Raw genomic sequence first — 22156 nt, forward strand, 5'->3', positions numbered from 1 at the left:
TTGGATTGCCTGCGCTTGAAGTGGAGTATTGGATTTCACTTTAAAAGACACACCGGGCCCTGGACGGACTTCAACAACGGCACAGGAACATGGGCGGTATTTGAACATTTTCTCCAGTGGCTGTATAGGAAAACGGCCTCACTATTGGAGTGCTGGAGTCATTGTTTCGCCGCATATAAATGAACAGTGGAACAAGTTTAAAGAATAGTCGGACCGTGGGAACAGGTGCACACAGTGATTACGCACTCTGACGCGCAGGCATGCGCATGCAACAGCGTTTTCTCCTGTGGATAATAACATATTTGGATATTTAAATAACGCCAATCATAGAAATTATGCAAGACGCCACATCACAGGACAGAAGTGGATCTTCTGACGAGGTAAATCCTAAGGACATTGCACCACACATGTTAGGTTTAAAGAACAATGATTCCAGACCACAGAAATCGTTCAGATTATCATACCGCTCATCTGCAATAATCAAAGTTGAAGCACATTTAGCAGTCCTTAAAGAACGCATGGCTGCATTGAAGAGGAAGCATGCATTGGAAGCCCAAGAGGAGGAGCTTAGAAAAGAAAAGACAAAACTTGCTTTTGAACTAAAACTGTCTGCACTCAATGCCAAAATTGACATAGTGAAAATCCACTCGAGGTGTGGATCGAAAGGATCTGTGGAAAATGGTAAACAGAAATCTGAAAAGATAAAGTTTCCTTCTGCCCCAAACAACAACTGTTTTTCTCTCCAACACAACCATCACTCACAGGATACATGTTCAAGCTTCAATATGAAAATAGAAAATGAGGAAACAAATTCCATAAAGGTGGATGGATCTAGTTTTGTTTGCCCAGCTGGTCACATAATCAAAGATTATTGGAGATTTTTGAAGTGCAGTGTGTGTCACCAGAAGCAACTGTCAGCCCTTCACATTGAAGATGAGGAGACAGATACATCCTTAATTAAAGCACATGTTTCACCTGGACAGTCAGAGACAAGTGTTCATACTGGGGCCGGTGGACCTGGAGAGGACAATGGATTCAGCTCTGGCTGCCCTGTTACCTCTCAGCTTGCATTGGAACAACAAGAAAATATGTCCATCCAACATCACACCCATCAGGATTTACAAGAAAAAACATCAACAGTGCAATGTGAAAAGCACAGAGTGAGGAGCAGGAAATAGATCACAAAGAAGAGACCAGCTCCAAGACATCACAGCCTCACCAAAGTCATAAACCTCAGACTGAAACACAGGATGAAGAAATTGAATCCGACCTCCAGATAGATGGTGTGAACAGTGATGGAGACACAGAGGAGCCTCCTTATGAAGAGGATTGGGATGACGGAGCGAATGGAAAAGGCCCAGAAAAGAATTTCCAACAGGAGATATTTTCTTTATCGCAAATACAAGTGGACCCTGGATGAGGGAAAGGACGGACAATGATTGGTCAGCTCTGCGAGCCCCAAATGAAGACCAGTGTCATGGAGAGACCTGTTTGAAGATCTGCCTGCTCCTGGATGCAGCAGCGTAGCATCATGAACATTTATTCTTTCTGTTTCTCTAGACTATTTTTCTTTCTCTCTATTTCTTTTCCAGGAAGCTGTTGCCTGAAGACTATAGACGATTATTTGTATGGTTAGGATAAAGATAGAGTATAGCTCCATTTATATATATTTAAGTAATTGTGTGTTTACACTGGCACAATTAGGGGCCGGAATGTTGGAGCTATATATCTCTTTATATTATTTACTAGTTTAACATTTATTTTCTTGCTGTTTTATAGTGTTTATTGTAAATGTATTCTTAGTTAGTCTCATAAGTTAAAGTCGTTTCTATGCTTTTATTTTGAAGGCATGTTTTGGGCACTGGGTGATTAGAGCACCTGGTTTAATTGTATATATTGGAGACAGGTGGAAGTGGAAGCCAGAGCACTAGTAGGCAAACGGTTTTTTAGCAGGGTGTTTCGAGCCACAGGGTTTTCCAACCACAGGAAAGGAAAGCCATAGGAAAGGCTTAAGGAACAAACCATAGGAAACCTGTTCATTGTCAATGATATTGGATCATAATAAATGTACAACGGATAATCTTGTCTGGACCTGGATCATTGCCCTGCGTAAGATCTGCTAACTAGTGCCTCAGCGGCTGTATTATTTTAAGTTAATTGTCTGTTTTATTTCTATATGATTTTGGCCGCTACAGTACCAAATGCCTTTTTTTCTGCCTCATACTGTAAACGTGATTCATGGTCGCTGTTGGCTCCCTGACACACGGGATACAGTAGCTGGGCAGAAATTAACATCCCTCTGCCTTCTCTCACATGGTTTATAATTGCAGAGAAAACCTCTGAGGAGCGCCACAGAAATCGAACCATAGCGACCTTCTGCCAGTGATCAAAGCTTACCTCAACCAGCCCCAGAACCACTGCACCCCCACCCCGACCCAAGAGAGAGCAAAGAAGAGAGGGAGAGGGAATCCACACAAACCATCTCACGTCTCAGCAAGAGCTACCTGCTTTACATATGAAACACACCTTTCTCCCTTTAATTCCCATGAAATCACGCAGGAAGCGGTTATTGCAAAGGGAGAGGAAGTGATGTGGAACGGCTAGAGGGGCCATTACAGAGAATCCCTCATTACAACCTGGTCACAGCTTTGGAGTATTACCCTTGTGAAAACACACTCTCACCCCTGGGTGAATGAGTCAAAGAGAGTAGATTGTCTCATCTTATTCCTTCCCTTTGTGCCTAGTCTCTAGACAGGTATGGCAGGGTTAAACTTAACATACACAGCTTTAGCTCGCTGTAGAACCAACAGACCGGATGGTTTAGATCTCTCTGAGATGTACGCCAGTCTAAAGACGTGTCTGTTTCCTTTATATTCCTGTCTTTGATTAGAATATAGAGGGATCCCAGCACATCTTGGTCTGTGATCAATCAATCAATTAATCAACCAACCCGTCTGCTTTTTGTTATAGGGGAAAACTCATTTGCAACAACAGCGTCTTGAAGAAGACTATGAAGCCGGATGAAAAAAAGGAGACTTCCTCAAGGCATCTTCGTGTATTTCAGAGTGAGATGTTTGGCAAGACATCAGAGGAAAACATCCTGACTCATCCATCAGATGCATGAGGATCCATTAAGCCAAGTTTCTCCATTCATTAGTAGGTGCAGTTTACAGTAGAGGCAGTATGCAGGAAAATATTGAGAAATGCAAAACACGGATTATAAAATATATTAGCTACAAAACAAGTCAGAAAAACAGCTACATCATTTAGAAGCTTAAAGCCATATTAACTAGTCTTTATCCGAGGCCGATGGCAATGTAGAACCTTCAGTTGCATCGCCACTTTAGTCGAGACAGAAAAATCTAAACAACTGTTGGATTGATTGACATTCAATTATGTACAGAGGTATTCCCTGACTGTACCTTTAACTCCACTATGAGAACCAGATCAGATTTAGAATCTGGTTTATAGAGTGCCACAGTGATGCGTCCTAAAACCCGGAAGGAAGTTAGCATTTGCATCCGGCAAAGAATATTAAAAAATAACAATTGACAGTGAATGTATGTTAGTGGAACTGTGTCAGGAAAGTGAAGTGTTAATTAAGGAATGTTAATGAAGAATTGAAATGCATAAATAGAAAGTTAATATGTAGCATATCCCTCCGAAATATGGTCGTAGACTTTACTGATGATTTAGAATTGATTGAAACTCCAGACTCAAAGTAAGAGCTTGTGCCTCTTCGGGGGGTGCTAACATTTAAACATAAATTGTATTCTTTACTTTCAACGTCTTTATTTAGAAGATATCAGACACCGTCATGTTGTTTCCATAGCATTCTTGTACATTCACCAAATTGCTTGGAAATCCATTTAAAAGTTGTTGTGACATTTAACTCAAAACCTGAATCAACATGTCTCTTTGTTTATTGTTATTCACCAAAACAAATCAAGGGAAAGTATGGGAAACTTATTTGGCAATAGAGTGGGAAAGTCCCTCCCCTTCCGGGGGACCTCCATGGGACCTTATTTCGGAAAAAGTATGTACTGAAGTCAATGGAGAGAGAAAGATTATATTTTGATCCCGTTTGAATTGTGCAACGAATTACACATATGATGTTTGTCAATTTAAAAGATAATTTTGCAAGTCAAAAAAATAAAAATGTGCCGTAAAACTGTGAAGTAAAACATTTTTTGTGTGAAGCGCCAATGAACTACACCTCTGGTCTTGCATACGTCACCAACACCAAGATGGCCATCACGTTAGCACATTTCACCTCTTTCTTTCAGAATGAAGCGAAAAGTATTAAAAGAGGTGAAAATCACTACAAGTCTGGCCATGTTGAGAATTGTACATACACAAAAGGGGAGTTAGTTGGTTCCAGCATGCGGGACAGGATTTACAAGGTTTCGGTGAGTAACACGAGTGCAATGTGTAACGTTAATGTCAGATAGCAAATTCACTTACTCGACTCTGGGATTTGTAGTCTTTCTAGTTGCGTATTTTTCATAGTCTTATATTTCAACAGTTTTAAGACAAACTGTGACTTTTTTGACATGGAATTGATTTTTTAAGATTGACAAACATCATATGTGTAATTCGTGGCACAAATCAAACGGGATCGAAAGATAATCTTTCTCTCCCCATTGACTTCAATACATCATTTTTCAGAAATAAGGTCCCATGGGGCGGAAGTACATGGGCGTGACTTCGCCACTTTATAGATTAGGCTTGTTTGAGACGAGCTGCGGCTCGCCTCGAAAGTAGACGAGAATAGCCGATCGCAGCCGCGGGAGGTCTCAAAAAGCTCGCCTGAAGTCGGACAGCTCGGAGTCTTCTTCTTCTTCTCTCGGTTTTTTGGCGGATTGCAAACAACTTTAAGGTGCATACCGCCACCTCCGGAGTCGGCTTGACTCGGTTTGCATTTATAAAGAATGCACAAATGTGTTTAATCGTTAATGTCAGATATGTACTAAGTAAATACATTTGTTCCTGCTCAAGATTAGATTCAACTTTATTGTTATTGCACATATTACAGGTAGGCCTACTGAGACAACGAAATGCAGTTTAGCTTCCAACCAGGAGTGCAACAAGCAGTAAAGTGAAAAGTAATGTACACAATCTACAGAATAAAATATAGAATTAATTGAATGATGAATAAACAGTGAATACAGTATGAATACACTAGATATACACAGCAGCCTGTGAGCAGTATGAACACTGTATGAATATGCTAAGATATTTAAAGTATGAAAACGGTAAGCAGTGCAAGTATAGTATAAAATATATAGATATTAATTTCATGATGATAAACATTGTGGAACAATGATGAAAAATGTGACGACATAAAACTGACACAAAACAAAAACAAACTTTTGCCGAGCCAATTGGAGAGTTTCATCAGCAGCACGGGGTAAAAACCACCAATGAGCGCCCAGCTCGAGATACCAGCGAGTAGTTTCCCATCAAGCATTTAGCTTCCACAACCCGTGGAGAGGAACTGCGCCGCCTCGCCGCGCCTCGCTCTCAAGGCTGCGGGCGTCTTTGTCCCGCGAGATTTCAACGTCTCATGTAGGCGAGCCTCCAGAGCAAGTCGGACAAAATGACTAACCATCATGCAACGCACTAGCAAGACGTTGATCGCAACTGCGCAGGTCTCGCTTGTCTCAAACAAGCCTAGTGCCAAAGGGTTATGGCTAGAAAGGATCCGTCTAGTGTAAAACTCTCGCAAGAGTTTGCAAGTCACGTGGCTGAATGTTTACGTTTGGCAGGCAGCCTTTCAGTTACGATCGTTAACATCAGTGGGCCACAGCAAATGGTCGTGAGAAGCTAAACTATCTATTAATTATGTCAATGACAGGGAGTGTGATTGTTGAAATAGGGTGTTAGCGGTCTTGCTGTTCAAAGATGAATGACAACAGTGTAGATCACCAACACTATGGTTTATTTTTTATTCACAGGCAATTCAACGTTGTTGCAGTAAAATTCCCAAGATAGCTCCTGGTGCAATAAAATGTTCCCTTTCAGTGTTTTACTATTATCCTGCTGCATTAATGTGTATGTTGCATCATGTTCAGGGCTGCACATAACTGGTGCGCAGGTGCGCATGCGCACCTCCGCCAAAAAAAGAGCACCGGGTCATTTGAAAAAAGGCGCATTTGCGTACCAACATTGAGAGAGAGAGAGGGAAAGAGAGAAGGGAGAAGAGAAAAGAGAGAGAAGAGAGGAGAGAGGAGAGAGAGAAGAGAGAAGAGAGGAGAGAGAGAGAGAGAGAGAGAGAGAGAGAGAGAGAGAGAGAAAGATATAGAGTTGCATATGAACTCAAGGCCGGCCCGTAGCACTGGCGTTATAACTTTTTGCCTAGGGTGCCAGATCTGGGGAGGCGCTGCGCTGGCATCTCTGGGAAGGAAAACACATTTTTGACCGTTGGTGCTCATCCTAATTTTCGGCTTTGATGTAACAATATTCATAATTAAGTAAATGTAACACCCTTTTCACCCCGGTTACACATTTCATTTGCCCTGTGCGATTGGCGCTGTAAGTGATGAAAATGGGGGATGTTGGCTTATCTGGTGCCCGCAGCTCACAGCCAAAGTGCGAGTGAGCGAGGGAGAGAGGGAGGGTGCACCGGTACCGGCGCTGTTGTTATTAGAATCTGGTGCTAGCTGCTCTAACGGATATAAGAAGAAGATGTTTCTACAATAATGTGGAGGCAGAATCCTCTCCAGTCAGACTGAGAGGCTGATAACTACAGCTCAGTGAGGTAAAGGACTCTGAGTGTTTGATAGTTCACTTTAGTCTAAGTTCAAACGGTTTGGTCACAATTTATGTAAACACATATTTCCAAGGCACTTCTTTATAATGATTGGTAGGTTGTATGTATAGGTTTGAAATCATTCCAATGTATACTATAGGGCAGTAACCAAAAATATCCTTTAAAACTGGAGATACAAAAAAAATGCATAAATAAATAAATGTTAAGGTAAAATAAGATATGAATGAACAACACAAATGAAATAAGTTACATTAATTTGTTATTGGCTATGGTAGGTTATTGGTTATGTTCACTGCATGTGTGTTCTGTGTTCACCTCTGCATGTGTGTTCAGTGCTGTGTGTCTGGCAAATAAAGTCAAAACCCCCCTCAAAAGTTACGGTTTATTTCATTTTAAGGATGAGCACCAAGCAACATCTCCAGGTGCTCCTTTGAGAACCAGGGCAAAAAAGTTATGTGCACCCCTGATCATGTTACTGCTGTAGATGTGTTTCCGAGCCGCTCCAACGAGAGTTACAACGAGAACGTGACGTCATATTTACACAAGACTGATCCTTTCTAGCCATAACCGTGCCACAGTGACGCGTCCTAAAACCCAGAAGTAAACTTCTTCCGGTTCCTTCAACAAAAACCAATGCAATTTCTCCATAGGATTTTGAAAATAGCTCGAAATAAGGTCTGTGGTTGACACACATTGAAGAGACGGATCACGTTTTGTTCAGCCGGATAATATCCACATGTCTACCATACTTTTATAATTTTCGAATCGTAGATCTAATCGATAGATTTATTATCGATAGATTTATGATTCGAAAATTATAAAAGTAGAGTAAACACGTGGATATTATCCGGCTGAACAAAACGTGATCCGTCTCTTCAATTTGTGTCAACCACAGACCTTATGTTGATTCAGGTTGAGTTAAATGTCACAACAAGTTTTAAATGGATTTCCAAGAAATTTGGTGAATGTACAAGAATAAATAATGGCAATGATAATGTGTGTTGTTATAAAAATGCACCTTTTACTGACATTAAAAGAAGGTCCGGTGTGTTTCTTCTCAGGGCCATTTGATTGTATGCATGCACTTGCTTCAGTGAGTAAGGTAGAGACGTTATGTATACCACACTGTTACTGTACAGCACTACAACAACACTATGCAGCCAGTACAAAACTAACTTTTCATACAGTTTTAAGTCACTCAAAGGATTTCTGGACGCGTTATGAAACAAAATTATACATTAAGCTCACAACAATGAAACCATAACAAACTACATGACATGTTATCCAGTAGAAAGCCTTAAATACAACCTGCAATTTTTTTCTTTTATTAAATTGACAACCTGCAATTGCAGGTTGACCCGGTTTTAAAACCGGGTCAAACTGGACTAACCACCAACAATGCTCATTATAATGACTAATGGTCAAATATAACAAAGTACATGAGCTTGCACACATATTACCAATGACAAAAAACCCAAACTTTCCAAACAATAATTCCTAAGTCCTTATTTGACATCTTAATAGTCAATTCAAATAAATATCTACTCACCTACAGATAACAGCCTCAATGTCCACTTCTTGAGATTCATGGAGCTGATGGCCAGCAGAGCCAGGCTGCTGATCTGAAGGTATCTTTAGCCGATGTAGGCACGAATAACTAAGGTTTGTGTGGAGCTGAAGAAACATGCAATGTCGAAAAGGTAAACAACATCTTGGTTAAGTCCAGCAACGCATGGTGGTGTGGCCGTAGAAACACAGGTGCTCCACGGCTCACGCAGGTTGTTGCCTCGCCATGTAAAGTTCAGCAGACAGTTTATCGTCCCTTAATCCATTTCTGCTTCGGTTATCTTCCAACCTTGCTTTTTTTACGAAACAAATCGCTGTTCGGCGTGACACAGCCGCTGCGCTCACACTTTATTTGAACCGTGAAGTTTAGCTAGCTAGCATGACCTTTCAGCAACCAATCAAAAGACGGGGTCAACTGAGGTCGGATTTAAAAAACGAAATTCCTACAATTATTTATATTTTGTTAATAATTAATCTCGTTAGATAACAGTAAAAAAAACGTCATAGCCTACTGATAATAACATATCATTTCTTTTTAAATAGTTTATTTGTATTTGCTTTTTAAATTGGACCTCCTGCTCCAAGCCACAAGTAAAGGCCTCACATTTGGCCTCACCTCAGGTTATATGGGAATGATTAGAACATTCTTAGAAAAATCTAACTGTGTTTCCCCCTTGACATTCTTTATATCTGGGGAGTGCATGGGGCAGGGGCTCGTTTACCTTAACATGTTAGTCTAATCTGATTTTTTTAATCCTAACTGAGTTGTTTAAATTTGAACTACTATGCCCCGACCCCTCTACATGACTATATTGAATCAAGTGGATGATCAACACACATACATTTAGTTTAACCACCTTTTCATTTCAGAAATGTAATCCATAGCCTTTACTGTGTGGGGCAACCTTTATAGTAGATCTCTTTATGATGTATAGCTACATAATTGTTCTATCTACATTACAAACCTGTGTCATTGTGAAGATTAACCATCAATCTATGTAGATGTTGGGACTGCTTCATATATTTTTTAAGAGTCCTAGTGGTGCACTTTAATATTTAATGTTACTTTTTCATGTCAATATTTGATCAGACATCATTTGGCAACGTTTCCTGGAAAATATATCAGTCATTCTTTCTTCATGAAACAAACACGTGTTTATCCTTTAATTGTTTCATGTTACAGAAATGGAAAAAAAATGGAAAAAACAAAGAGGAACAAAATAGAAAATCTATTAAGACTTTAATTTTCTTATTGCTTTTAAATACAATTTTGGACAGTGGTTGATATCTTTTACATGAATAATTTACATAATAAATAAAGCAAACAGATTTTACTTTCTTTCACATTTTCACATTTATAGCAGCAGACATTGCCAACAGAGTTTCATTAACCTGAAATAGTGTTTCCAGTTGACATCTGTCCTAACCAGCTTCAAACAGGACAGATTAAAACCTAGATCGAAACAGAAGAATTTGACCTGCGTTTAAGTCAAGTGAAACTATCTCAGGGGTGTTCCAGGAAACTCTGCACCAGTGTTTGGAAATTAAATAAGCAACAAGGTAAACACTGGTGTCGGCCGTAAAGCAGTGGAAGTCACAGGAGGTAGCATCTTACTCTCCTGCCAATCATTTTTCTTTCCTTTTTTTATTCATGCAGCAGGCAATGTCTATTGATCGCTATGATTATCATAGTAATCGATCGACATTCTACTGCATTTTTCATAGTCGCTGTAGTTAAAGCTGTACAAGAATCCCTTCAACATAGAGCTGTGTGTTGAAAGTTTGCCAATGCACAGACATCTTGTTCCAATCATTTACGATGGCTGTCTTGCTTAGTAAGACACCGGTTCATTATCAGAACAAGGAACAGACCGGCAGCAACACTGAAACATTTGCATACAAAAAACATCACATGATGACCTCATATCTGCCAGTTTATGTGCCCTTTACACAAATCATATTGCACTCAGCACTTAACCTTTATTTTTAACACAATACTTTGGAGACTGAGAATGGGACCAGGCTTAGGGATTTAAAAAAAAAGTGGTCTTTCAGAAAGACGTCCAGTTAGTTAAGAAACAATACAAATGTTCGACAGAGGTTAATGGCAGTTTACCCCCATCAGACTTTATTCTTCATGATGTTAAGCGGGGTTGAGAATGGAATCATAACTCACTGAAAGTGTATTATGCAAACAAATAATGTGCCCGTTTCTGTACGACCAGTAAATCATGCAGGATAAAAAGCAACATTTCTGTCATCATTAAGAAGCTTCTCCAAATATATTATTGTGTGCTAATTCTATAGTGCATTTTCATTAAATATAAATGGTCGTTTTTGTATATTGAAATATACAGCAAAGATTTAACAATGTCAAATAATACGTATGGAATTAATAATAAATAAATAAAACTAAGTGAACAGGTGTGGCCTTGGGGTTGGGTTATAAATTGTGCTAAATTGTGCTTTTCTAGTCGCCGGGTAAGCACTGTGCAGCGGGCCAGACACGGTTGGGGGTTAATCAGGGAACAAAATGACCACCTGTTTTTGCAAAGCGATGAGGAAAGGTCCCTCTGATTGACGCATTTGTATGGGCACTATTTTTGGGGTGGTTGCCTGATTGCTCTCCTTGAGAACAGTGACTTGAACAAGGTAATGTGGCTGTGCTGATGATTACACTGGATAACGACACTAGAGTTGCTGCCCGCTGGCAATGAGCCTACAATGAAATGTCTGGTCTGAAATATGGACATAGAAAGCCAAAGGTTTTTTTTTTCTCTGTCTTCCACATGTATCCTCTCACCGTTCAATCGTATTACACACACAAACAGGCACACTTAATTATAAGCAAACAAATAACTACAAGTGCATTTGGCGTTGAAATTTACATGGAAGCAGTTGGGTGTTGACACGTACAAAACAGAAGCAGCCTTGTGTGCTCAGTCACACACAGTCAGACATATTGAACACACACATACTCAACACATAAGCTTTCACACACACTTGCACGTACGCATGAGCACCACACACACACTGCTAGTTTGCAGCTTGTGCCAGCTTGCTCCCTCTGCATGCCGACTGTGTGTCTGGCACCGGGGTTAAGGTCTGGAGCCACACACAAGCTGTGTGCTCTGTCTGGCTTTTACACACTCTAAATGGGCTTTATGAATGGCTAGGACTCAATGACTGAGTCAACACCAGGGGCCACACTCGACCCAATACGACAACAGGTTTTGGAGATAAGTCAGAAACAACATTCTCCCAGCGCATCAAGGAAGCATGTTTAAATTAATATGCCACCAGGTTTTCTTTTGTTTAGCACTGCAAACATTGTGCTGTGGAGTGTGTCAGTCCACAGATGTGTTGTTTGTTTGCCATTTCTGGCTGAGCCCAAGTGCTTTTAAACAGCACTCTGCAGTGTCTATGTGTGTGCTTGTGTTTGTGCTCTCTTTGCCCCATCAAAGCCATGTTTAATCTCTTCGCTGCAATGAATCCAGCTCTCGACATTGCGTGGAGCCAGTGACTCTGACAGCCTTTCAATGATGGAGGCTATTCACAATCTTGTGCCCTCAGTGGGATGCATGCTGCCCCATTCACAACCATCAAAAAACGCTCACATACAGTAGATACAAACAGTTATGCACACAGAATTCCTCACCACTGCTCTATCATTAGATCCAACACTCGACTGACATTCAGATCTGAATCTAGACTGAAGTCAGACTCAACAAAAGGAGCTGTCGGGGGAGTAAGAGGGCGGAGGCCAGACGTCAGTGTTTCAAGCCAGTCAGCAGCGTCAAATGATGTTGGAGCCCGTCGTTTCCGTGACTTCCCAGTGGACGGCAGAGGGGAAGTACAAATGGGAGGCGGGCGAGGAGCTGGGTTCACCTGGCTGGGATTTATTACAGCTGGAGATGGAGGGAGTTCCAGTAAGAGAGAAGAGCAAAGAGGTGAGGGCAGGAAGCTGTCATCCCTGTGCTGCTGGGAGGCCTGGCACTGATCCGTCTGAGGAGGAGGCGGCGAAGGGCCCGGGACTGAGTGAGCGGGGGATTTATGATCACAGACATTAACAGAGCCTGTAACAGAGGTAGTAAAAAGGATGAGACACTAAAAAAAATATAAGCTGTATTCTTTTTTTAATTATTGGATACTTACCAACACAAGCTATGGGCTCATCAAGAATGTCATCTATGGACTGCCGAGGGTCCATCTGTGGCCAAAAGAAACACTTAATTCCAAACTGTGTAAAAGTAGCTTTTGATGATGTCCTCCTGCTCAGCCACAGAATCTAACCTGCGCTTTCTGGATCGCCTCCTGTAGTTCTTCGTCCAAGCTGCGAACACTGGGCAAGGTCTGAACTGGACTCGCTGTAATCTGCACTGGCAGCTCAAAATCCTGGCCAATCACATCACACGGTTGGCAGCAAAACACCTGATTAGAAAGCAGGGGTAAATTAGTTGACAGCTGGGTGATGGGAGTTTGCTCACATGTTTGACCAGTTTTACAGATTGAAGGTTGTGTAGTGTGCCCTTGAAAAGTGATTATCCAAGATGTGTGTGTATTGATTTGCATGTTTACCTGTGTAAACAACACCTCCGTCTGTGCGTCTGTTTCTGGCTTCCCTCTGGAGCATCCAGGATCCTGTTGCAGGAACGGATGAAGGGATCCCCCACAAGACTGTAAGAGATGATACATAAAAAACATGAATGATTCTGGGAAAGCAGTCTTGCTGTCATTCTGCATCTCATCATAGAGCAATGATCCAAGCCTGTCTCTGCACACCTCATTGCCAGAGCTGGTGGTGCGGTCCCTAGGCCTGCTCCGTAACCTCTCCCTCATCTCCAGCTCCACGCTCAGCTCCTGCTGCTGCTGCTGCTGCTGATCATTCTCATTTCTCCAGGGGGTCCCACACTGCAGGGGCGAGGACGACGACATGGGGAGACTGGGACTTGGAGTTCCTGAGGCGGTGCTGGCAGGAGCCATGAAGACAGCGTTGGAAAGACATTGTTCACCTGCCAAACTGACTGAAGCATTCGAGAAACCATGTGGCATATTGTTCAGAATTCCATTTTGAGCGTCACTGAGAATCCCATTAGGGACTCCTCTGTCCGGGATGTACATCTGTTGATTCGGGCTTCTGCTGGGGGAGTCTAGTCCCGAGCTGGAGCTGGAGCCGGGGCTCTGGCTGGATGGCAACAGGGCATTAGGGGTGAGAGGCTCCAGGCTGGTACCCAGCTGGCAGAGGGGAGCAGGGGTGAGGCAGGAGTGAGGAATCTGGAACGGGCGGAGACGCTGCAACAGAGTGGGCTTTGTGCCGGAGACGGGGAGGCCACGCTTTCGCAGCTGCTGCCGTAACTCTGACACCTGAGGAGAGGGAAGAGAAGAAAGGACACTTAAGAGATGTCTTCGTAATACATTTAAAAAATAAAAGGTTCAGTGCTTTCATGCTTTTCTTACTGTTAGATCAACGAGATTTGCAGGGAGAAGCTCAGGCTTGGAAGCAGGGTTTGTGTCTGTAGGGGTGTGGTTTGTTGTGGCGGGAACAGGTTGGGGATTCAGTGGCATGGCTCCAGAAGACTTCACAAGATCATTGTGATCACTGGAGGATTTATAGAAGCATTTACTCACCAAAAGTGTCTGAGGACTAATAACTCATTAACAAAGCGGATAACTGTCTGGTTTAACAATCTGGATTTCCTAACACTGCATCAAAGGCAATCTGTTTGCATACCTGGGCACAACAGTGAGCTGCTGTTGCTGCTGATGCTGCTGCTGCTGTTGCTGTTGCTGTTGCTGTTGTTGCTGGTTCTGGAGGATTTGCAGCTGGAGGAAGACCTGCTGCTGTTTCAGTAGATGGGAGTAGGCTGGGTCTAAGGACTGGCTAGGAGCCGGGCTCTTCTGTTTGGTTCCTCCTAGAAATAAAGAAATAAAGAAATAAACAATTTTAAAGGAAAAATGTAAACAGCGTGCCACGATCCAAGCTTTGATTCGACAAATTGATAGAATGTGTGACTAAATGTTTTAAAGCATTGTATCCATACCTCCAGTCCCAGACCCTCCTCTCTGGTCTGGAGGAATGTACTGGTGATATTTGAGTTTCCTCATTTTGGGTTTGGTGTCCCGCGGTTTCCGTGGGCGGGGAAGATGGTTGAAGTTGAGGGAGGTGGGCAGTGAGGAGGCGCAGGTGGGGCTTAGAGGCTGAGCTGTCTGTAAAGAGATACATTGCCCACAATTCAGCTTTACTGTGATCTCTAATTTCAAGAGCAGGATGTATAATATCTCTGAGAAAATATCAAGTCCTTTCACGTTGTCAGACGGCATTTGCCCCATGTCAAGGTTAAACTCTTACATTACATTTACAAATGCCTCACAAATCTCCAGATGGCAGCATATGTGTTTCTGACATGCAGCCATGCTGCTTGTGTGTGAATGTGTTAACCTACAGGGCAAATACTGAGCTCCCCCAGAAGTGAAAATTGACAGTAATGAATGCAGAGCAGCATACAGCAGAGAATTGTGTTTGACAAAACCGATGAGTGACCATGCTGTTAGGATGAAGACATCCACAATGCTCTTTTATTGTTTGTGCTGGATACCTGCTGTGACTACATGTCACAATAACGAGCACGTACAAACATAAACTAAATATAAATGTTGTTTTTTTTCTGGATGGAAATGTGATGAGACCACATTGAATTGACTGCATTCTTGACAATATAATGTTATTCAAAGTGTCATGAAATTATTCCATACAAACATGGCCCTTGTGAAATTTAAATGAGTCACAAAATGAAAGTCAAAGCACGGTTTGCATTGGGCGCATTAGCATGCACTAACCCAACATTACCTTTGGCAGCAGGGGTGTGGTCTGAGAGGTCAGATACATCCCATTCGGTCTCCCAGGTGTTGCCATGCCGTTTGATTCACAAAGTGTTACACTCATGGGTTGTCGAATGCCCTCGGTTGCCGGGAGCAACGCCAAACCAGACTGAAGGCAGAATAACAGATTATCAGAGTTGACATATGAGATGATTGAAATTCACTTTGATGTATTGATCAGAGTTTATTGGTAGGAATTAATGTATCCTTGGTGAGTCCTAATATCAGTGATGTTTCCTCACCTGTGCATGTCCAGGGCTGTGGATCAGGGGTGGGCCCACAGCTGAGAAGTCACTCAGTAATTGGTCACCTGAGAGCCCTGGCAATGAAGAAAAGGCTGTTGATTGATGAACGCCATGATGCTCAGTAGGCGAGGAGGAGGGGCAGGAGGAAATGTCATCTTCGAAGACATCAGCGGAGAGAGGGAAAGAGGCAGGGCCTGAGGAAATGAAAAGTGAAAGGAGGTAAGGTCAAAGGAGGAGGAGAGGAGATTGGATGAGGAGAAAAATAAATGTGTGTGACTGTCTGTGTGTGCCTGTGCATGAGGATGTGTGTTGACTCACGGTTCTCCAGGGGCAGTGTGTGTTCGTGCTGTTGATCCACAGGCCCTGGCGGAAGCCGGATCCTTTCAGTAAGGTCCTGCGTATGCCGAGTCTTCTTCTGCCTCTGGGCCCCACACACAGTCCTCTCTGCAGGGGCACAGAGAAATGGTGCATATAAGTGGCGAGATGGGGGGGACAGATGGGAGACCGGCAGAGAGAAGAGGGGATTTGGAGAGAGAGAGAAGCAACAGGATTTCAGAACATATGTGATGTGAGTGTGGCACAACGGTGTTGCCACAGGCAGTCAATCCACATTCGAACCAGCAGAGCATCTGAAAATAGTAAACACTCGTGTCCACAGGGAGATGTTCTCCCTTGGAAGTGAACACACACACTCACCCAACATTTAAAAAAGGGCAGAAAAGGAAATGAGGGAGTTTGAAAGGCCTAATGTTATAATAATAGTATTTTCAAATTGAAAGGGAGGTTAAAGGTGTGGAGAACAGAGAGAGATGCCAGTAAACAACGGCTCTGATCCCTGGATGGGTGGTGAGTTTATCATACGCTGTCAATCACTGATATGTTTGCAGGCTGCTTAAAATGCAGAGTTACAGTGTACAACAAGGTCACATATCTATTTAACTGACAGCTGATGAAACACCAAGCCTATCGCCAGATTTACACGCCTCATTTCATCACACTGTACAACAGGAAACGTAGAGCATAAAATGTGTGATAAAATACAGACAGAGGAACAGAGAGAGAGGGAAATATGCCACTATGCAATTTGTTGGGAGGACACAGGGTAGAGCAGGAAGGAGATAGCTACATTATTGTATGCAGGGCATCACCTTTTGCAGTTTCAGCATTGAGACCACCAGGGGGCAACTTCTGTGCAGCACCATCTTCAGTAAGACGCTGCATCAGGAAACAGCAGGTCAACCAACAACCAGGGCCAACATTGCATTTTATTCAGGATAAATCTAAATAACACTGTACTTCACTGCCAATATAGCCTAATGACATTCACACCAGAGTTTCTCTAAGAACATTTGCAAAGTCAATAAAGGAATGGATCCTGTGCAAAAACAAGACGCACTGCTGTAACAGGTCAAATTATTGATTTCAAGAAAACTGACTGATAAACTTCATGTTAAGGATTGTCTCACGAGTGTAAATAAGACAGGTTACTAAAAATGTCTTTAGCATGAAGTACCTCCTATAGTCAACAATACAAATGAACAGGAATGGAAAAAACACGTGTTTGGGGAAAACTTTATTTCATGGATTACTCTTACTGCATCAACATGATTATTTGATCGATACTGTGAAAAGGTCATGCTGTTGTATATTATTGAGAAACTGGACTCTACTCACCAGAGCTTCACTCTGGTCTTTCTCTGCTTTTTTAGGTTGGCAGGCAGATTTTAACCCTATAGAAACAGAGAAGATGGGGTTATATGATGAAAGGCAGTAGTTGTTGTTTTTGTTATTTTTAGAAGATTATTGTGTAGTAGAGGAGCAAATGAGGTGAACCAGAGCATCAACAAAGCATTTTTCAGCCTTCACTCATCTTTCCAAGTTACAGTATGAGGTGCTCTTTTGTGCCGGCGGGGTATGTGCAGCACTTTGTGTGCAACCTGCTTCAGGCTCATACGGGGGTGGGCGGGCTAAAGCAGGAGAGCAGCATATCTACACAGTCCTGGAGATTGTTTTTGTATCTCTATACTAAATTACTGTTTATTGCATTGAGTGCTGAGATCTGGCTGGAATTATGTTGAATGTATGCTCATATCTGATCTTCCATTAAAGGTGGGGTAGGTAAGTTTGAGAAACCGGCTCGAGATACACTTTTTGTTATATTCCATGGAATGCTGTTAACATCCCGATAGCAATGAATATCTTAAGTGCTTTGACAAAAAATCCATAAAAAATGTCATCTGTGGAAGCCGTGGCGCTGTAAAAAGCACGACCAATCATTTTAGCCGGCCCGGCAAAAATAACTGGATGGCCTACCTGCCTGTCAGCTTTCCATCGGTGCACAAATTTATCTCGTGCCTTCATTGGTCATTTGCGCGTTCGTGTGTGTTGGAGGAGGGGCTCTGTAAAGGAAGTGGCAGATTTTTTCCGGCTGTGTATTTTCAAATTCTAGCGCACTCGAGCTGGTTTCTCCAAAATTACCTATCCCACCTTTAATGCATGATACTTATCTTTCCACATATATTCTTTTAACTTACATATTTTTAACAAATTCGTACACGTTGTATTAATTTATTATTAATGTAAACATTCATGTACATATTGCATATCATGTGTATTTCTGTTTACCATAGCATACCATAACCCCCTGATTCATAAAACGCATATTTCATCATCCTGAATGAAATGTTATTCAGATTGTATTCCTGTTATTAACATTGTATGGTTAATGCTGTTTTAATTTAACTAGTTGTGCATTATACATTGACATCAACCTCTATGCTTTGGCCCAACAAGAGGTTTTAAGTAATGTAATAATTCACCAAAAATGTTTTAGACTCCAAAAGAAAATCAAATAAGAGTAATGCAGGGTCAATACAATAAAACCTATAAAGATGTTTACTAATCAATAGGTAATCATGTCTCAGAGAAAAGAGGTGACCAATCAATCACAATGTAAATGACACACATAGACTAACCTAAGTCCGCATTGATTTCACTTTGCCTTCGGTTCTGAATCCTCAACTGCAGGACTGAAAGACAAAACAGAGGTTAAGCTGCTGTGCTAAGAACAAACAAAAATAAAGATTAAATATCGCAAGTTACTCAGATACAGTAAGTTGGTTTGATTTGAAGGAAAATGATCTGGTAAAAAGAAACTACTGACGTATAAAGGTAAGAGTTTAGCAATGCAAACATCAGGATCATCGTTAAATGATACAGCCTTGTAAATGACTCAAGCTTTGCAATGCTTATAGATTATGTATCTCCTTGCATGCCTGCTCAGATCTACACACCACCGAATGCACATTAGCATTCAGTACATACACAGCAGGGCTGGGCATGATACATGTCTGTGAGTTTTGAGACCTGAGAGATATGACGAGGGGAAGTGGGGGGGGGGGGGGGGGGGGGGGGGGGGGGGCTGTGCAGGGGGGGCTGAGGGCAGTGACTATTTATCTCTCAGTATGTCTATTTCTGTTGGTCCCATCCCCCCTTCAGCTGTCCCCCTCTCTCCACAAGCCTCTCATGCATCCCTTCCTCACGTCATCCTCATTTGTGTCTTCCTGCCTCTCTGACAACTCAAAACAAAAGTTTAACATTGTAAAGATCTGAATTCAAAGGTGATTAACACACTGTGCTCTGCTGTCTTAACAAGTCAGACCAGCAGGGTTTATCACACTGACGTTTCTGGTTGATTCCAGTGTGCGTATGAGTGAGTATCTACAAGGTTTTTTAAACTTGTTTCACCTTCGTTGAGTAGTACAGAAAGGCATACATAGTAAAGTGGAGGTCCCAATATAAGACATAGACTTTTAAATAGCATTACTTAAGAAGCATTGCTGTACATAATGTTTCCCAGCATGTGGGTCAGTCCTCATTAGATGATCAACAACATAAGACCAAATAAATATTTTACTCTGAATTATGTTAATAGCTTTCTAACTAGGATTCCGTTTTTTGCAAATGTCTTGTAAGTACTCTTCTTAAAATCATCCCAATTAAACACTCTTCTCAGAACTCCTAGATGTGATGAAGGGTTGCGAGTTGATTTTGTTTAAAGGTTAGGAGCCAGTATTTTCACATTACGAGTGCAATATTGACCCTTAGCATCTAGCATATGCCTACTTCTGTGACATGAACAGTTTTATTGTCAACACCAATGATAATCCAAAACAGAATAAAGAAGAACTCAAACAATCTACATCATATGTATTAATGGCTGATAGAAGCCAATGTTTTTCCCACAAAGACCCAACAGGAGTTTGATGTCGCAGCAGACTTTATGGTGTAGCCGAGAGTCTGCTATGTACATACATGATGTCAAACAGAGCAGCTGCCCTGAGGAATCACGTTTTCCAGCAGGTGTTTGTTCACCTAGGGGACTGCGTCTGTGTCATTTCCCTGCCTTCCTATTTTACCAGCCGTTAACGACAGCTGCCTGGGAACAAAACCGCAGACGCTACAACTTGTAGGGAAACTTAAATTATGCACTTATTGAATGCTGTTTGTCACAGAATGCCAGTTGTCTCCTGAAAGTTGTAATCAGTAAAGTAATACATTGGATTAGTTAAACTCAGTAATATCATTTGGAAATCATTCAGATATTCAGTAAAGATTTTGCCCTCAAGATATAAAGAATCTGTGAAAGTAATACAATCATAAATAATCATGGACCTTTTTTTATGTTTGATTGTAGCTTATTAAGACATGCAATCACTATGTTATGGAGTTCAAAGTTTATTTAAATAAGAACGTTTCCTGATAAAGGCCAACTGTTTGTTTTGCCATGCCTATCAACAATGGTTAAAGTGTCCCACAGTGTCATGAGCACATCCGTTGGTCTCAATCTCTGCTGTTTACACATCTATTCAAGACATGTGTGTCAGTGTGTATCAATCCCTTAATACATTCACCCTGATCAATACCATCACTCTATTGATCACATCATAGACAATGTGACACACCAGCCAATAACCCTCTCCAACACTTCACCTCTACATATCGATGTCAACGATGCAAATTATGCACCCAGATATAAAGCCATTGTTCTGTGGGGATAATAAACCTTTCTCTGTTATAATTGGCGCGAGTTGAGACTTCAGGATCCTCACCTGAGCGGAACTTGTTCCTGATGAGAAGCGACCTCTCAGAGGCCAGTAGTGTCATGGTGGAGGGGGAGGGTGGGGGTGAGAGAGAGGAAGTTCCTGGTGTCGCTCTACCAGGAGGAATGGACCCCTCTCCTTATGCCTCTCACTGGTGCAGAGAAGCAGAGGAAGCAGGGTAGTGAGAGAGACAGATGCTTGTTAATCCACTGATAGACACAAACCGATATTGATAGAGGCACACAAAGCACAGTGGAGATAGATGGAGGGGGAAATAAAGACGCAAAGTCTCCAGACCTACAGGCAGACTGAACACTGCGACGAGCTGCTCTGGCAACAGCAGGCCTCCCTATAGACAGCCTGTCATAATCACACAGAGAGTCACACAGGCCCACCCACAGAGACAAACTAACGATACAGAGAATTAAACTGACAAGATGGCTTCTACAGAGAGGGGGGTGACAGAGACAGAAGCCCCAGCAGATACTCAGACGTCAGGGCCGATAGTGACGGACAAACATGAAGTGGCAACACCTACAGCATCGCACAACACACTCACACTGTGACAGCAGGGCTGCAAATGTGTCATGCACTAAAAGAAGTGGGACTGCTTCGCTGAAATAAAGAGAGCTGGGAATCTACATAAGCTGCATTAGTGCACACACACACAACCTTAACAATATTGATTTGAGCTGGCCGGCCACAGAACACCCAGAGGAAGCCTGTTCGAAGGGAATGGACAAACACACACACAAACACACATGTTGTGAAGTAGCCGAGGTTATGCATACTAAATCACCACAGTGCTCTTCCTATTCCCAATACCATAAACACACACACCGCATTTATTTACAAAAGTCCAAAAAGAAGGCCACACACGCATAAATGCAATTTACTAACAAGCAATTGATTTAGATTTGTTGTTTGCCACAAACATGTTTCACAGTAGGGCACGGAGGCAGAAGCAGGCACTGAAAACACAGAGAGAATAAAAGCAAGAGAATGAAAGAGAATACTTACAGGAAAAGAGAGAATTGAGTCCCTCAGGGGAAATTGAGAGTGGATTTAAGATTAAATTGAGAGAGGTGCGAGATGGAGGAAGAGAGGGAAAGAGAGAACTTCGTAGTGCGTTTAATGACGATTCCTTTCTTTCATGTTCTTTTCATATCCTTTTTTTTCTTGTTGCCCCCTTTCACACTTCTTTACTTCCCCTAAAGGTGAAGTGCAAAGAGAAAAAGGATCAGTGGTTCCCTCTTCCCTTCTGCGATACAAACTCACCCTCTCTACCTCTGCCTCGCTCTCTCTGCCCCCTCTAACCATCCGCCCCAATGCATCCTGGATCCTTGGTGCCAACTGTGAGCGACTGTCAAACTTTCCCCCTCCCCCTCCATGGCCTCGTCTCCCCCCCTCCCCTCTCGTATAGCAGCAATTCACTCCCCCCTGACATATGCTGACTGATTGATTCAGGTGGAGAATCAAAGACAATAAGCATGTTTGTGTTTGTTTGTACGTGACTTTAAAGAAAAGTAGACTCACTGGTGAAGTTAGTCCAGCAATGTTAGGAGCTGAATTGCCACATAATGTGATGGATA

At 42.2% G+C, this 22156-nt stretch overlaps 2 protein-coding genes across 10 annotated transcripts in view; both read right to left on the minus strand.

Moving 5' to 3' along the window:
* grin2db (glutamate receptor, ionotropic, N-methyl D-aspartate 2D, b) overlaps positions 1-8712 on the minus strand; it is a 118740-nt gene extending 110028 nt beyond the window's left edge. For 6 of the 9 annotated variants that reach the window (XR_013809953.1, XM_079691319.1, XM_079691318.1 and 3 more), the window contains exon 1: positions 8322-8712. Coding sequence is in view for 2 of the 9 variants with exons in the window: in XM_079691319.1 (XP_079547445.1) it covers positions 8322-8361 (40 nt within the window). In the remaining 7 variants the exon portion in view is untranslated. The remainder of the gene's footprint in view (positions 1-8321) is intronic. The other 3 variants (XM_079691321.1, XM_079691325.1, XM_079691324.1) reach the window with 2 other exon arrangements.
* Positions 8713-9552: 840 nt separating this feature from the next.
* On the minus strand, positions 9553-21894 carry LOC307045708 (myocardin). Its single transcript, XM_079691576.1, has 16 exons — positions 21585-21894; positions 20574-20715; positions 18438-18491; positions 17137-17192; positions 16611-16677; positions 15781-15906; positions 15460-15656; positions 15186-15326; positions 14380-14545; positions 14070-14250; positions 13796-13937; positions 13121-13702; positions 12917-13015; positions 12632-12769; positions 12494-12548; positions 9553-12414 (listed from the first exon to the last, which is right to left on the minus strand). Exons 2-16 carry the CDS (start codon positions 20626-20628, stop codon positions 11993-11995), a joined length of 2481 nt encoding a protein of 826 aa, XP_079547702.1. The 5' UTR covers positions 20629-20715; positions 21585-21894; the 3' UTR covers positions 9553-11992.
* Between the last annotated feature and the right edge of the window lie 262 nt (positions 21895-22156).

Source organism: Notothenia rossii (genome assembly GCF_949606895.1).
Source record: "Notothenia rossii genome assembly, chromosome: 7".
Lineage (NCBI taxonomy): Eukaryota > Metazoa > Chordata > Actinopteri > Perciformes > Nototheniidae > Notothenia > Notothenia rossii.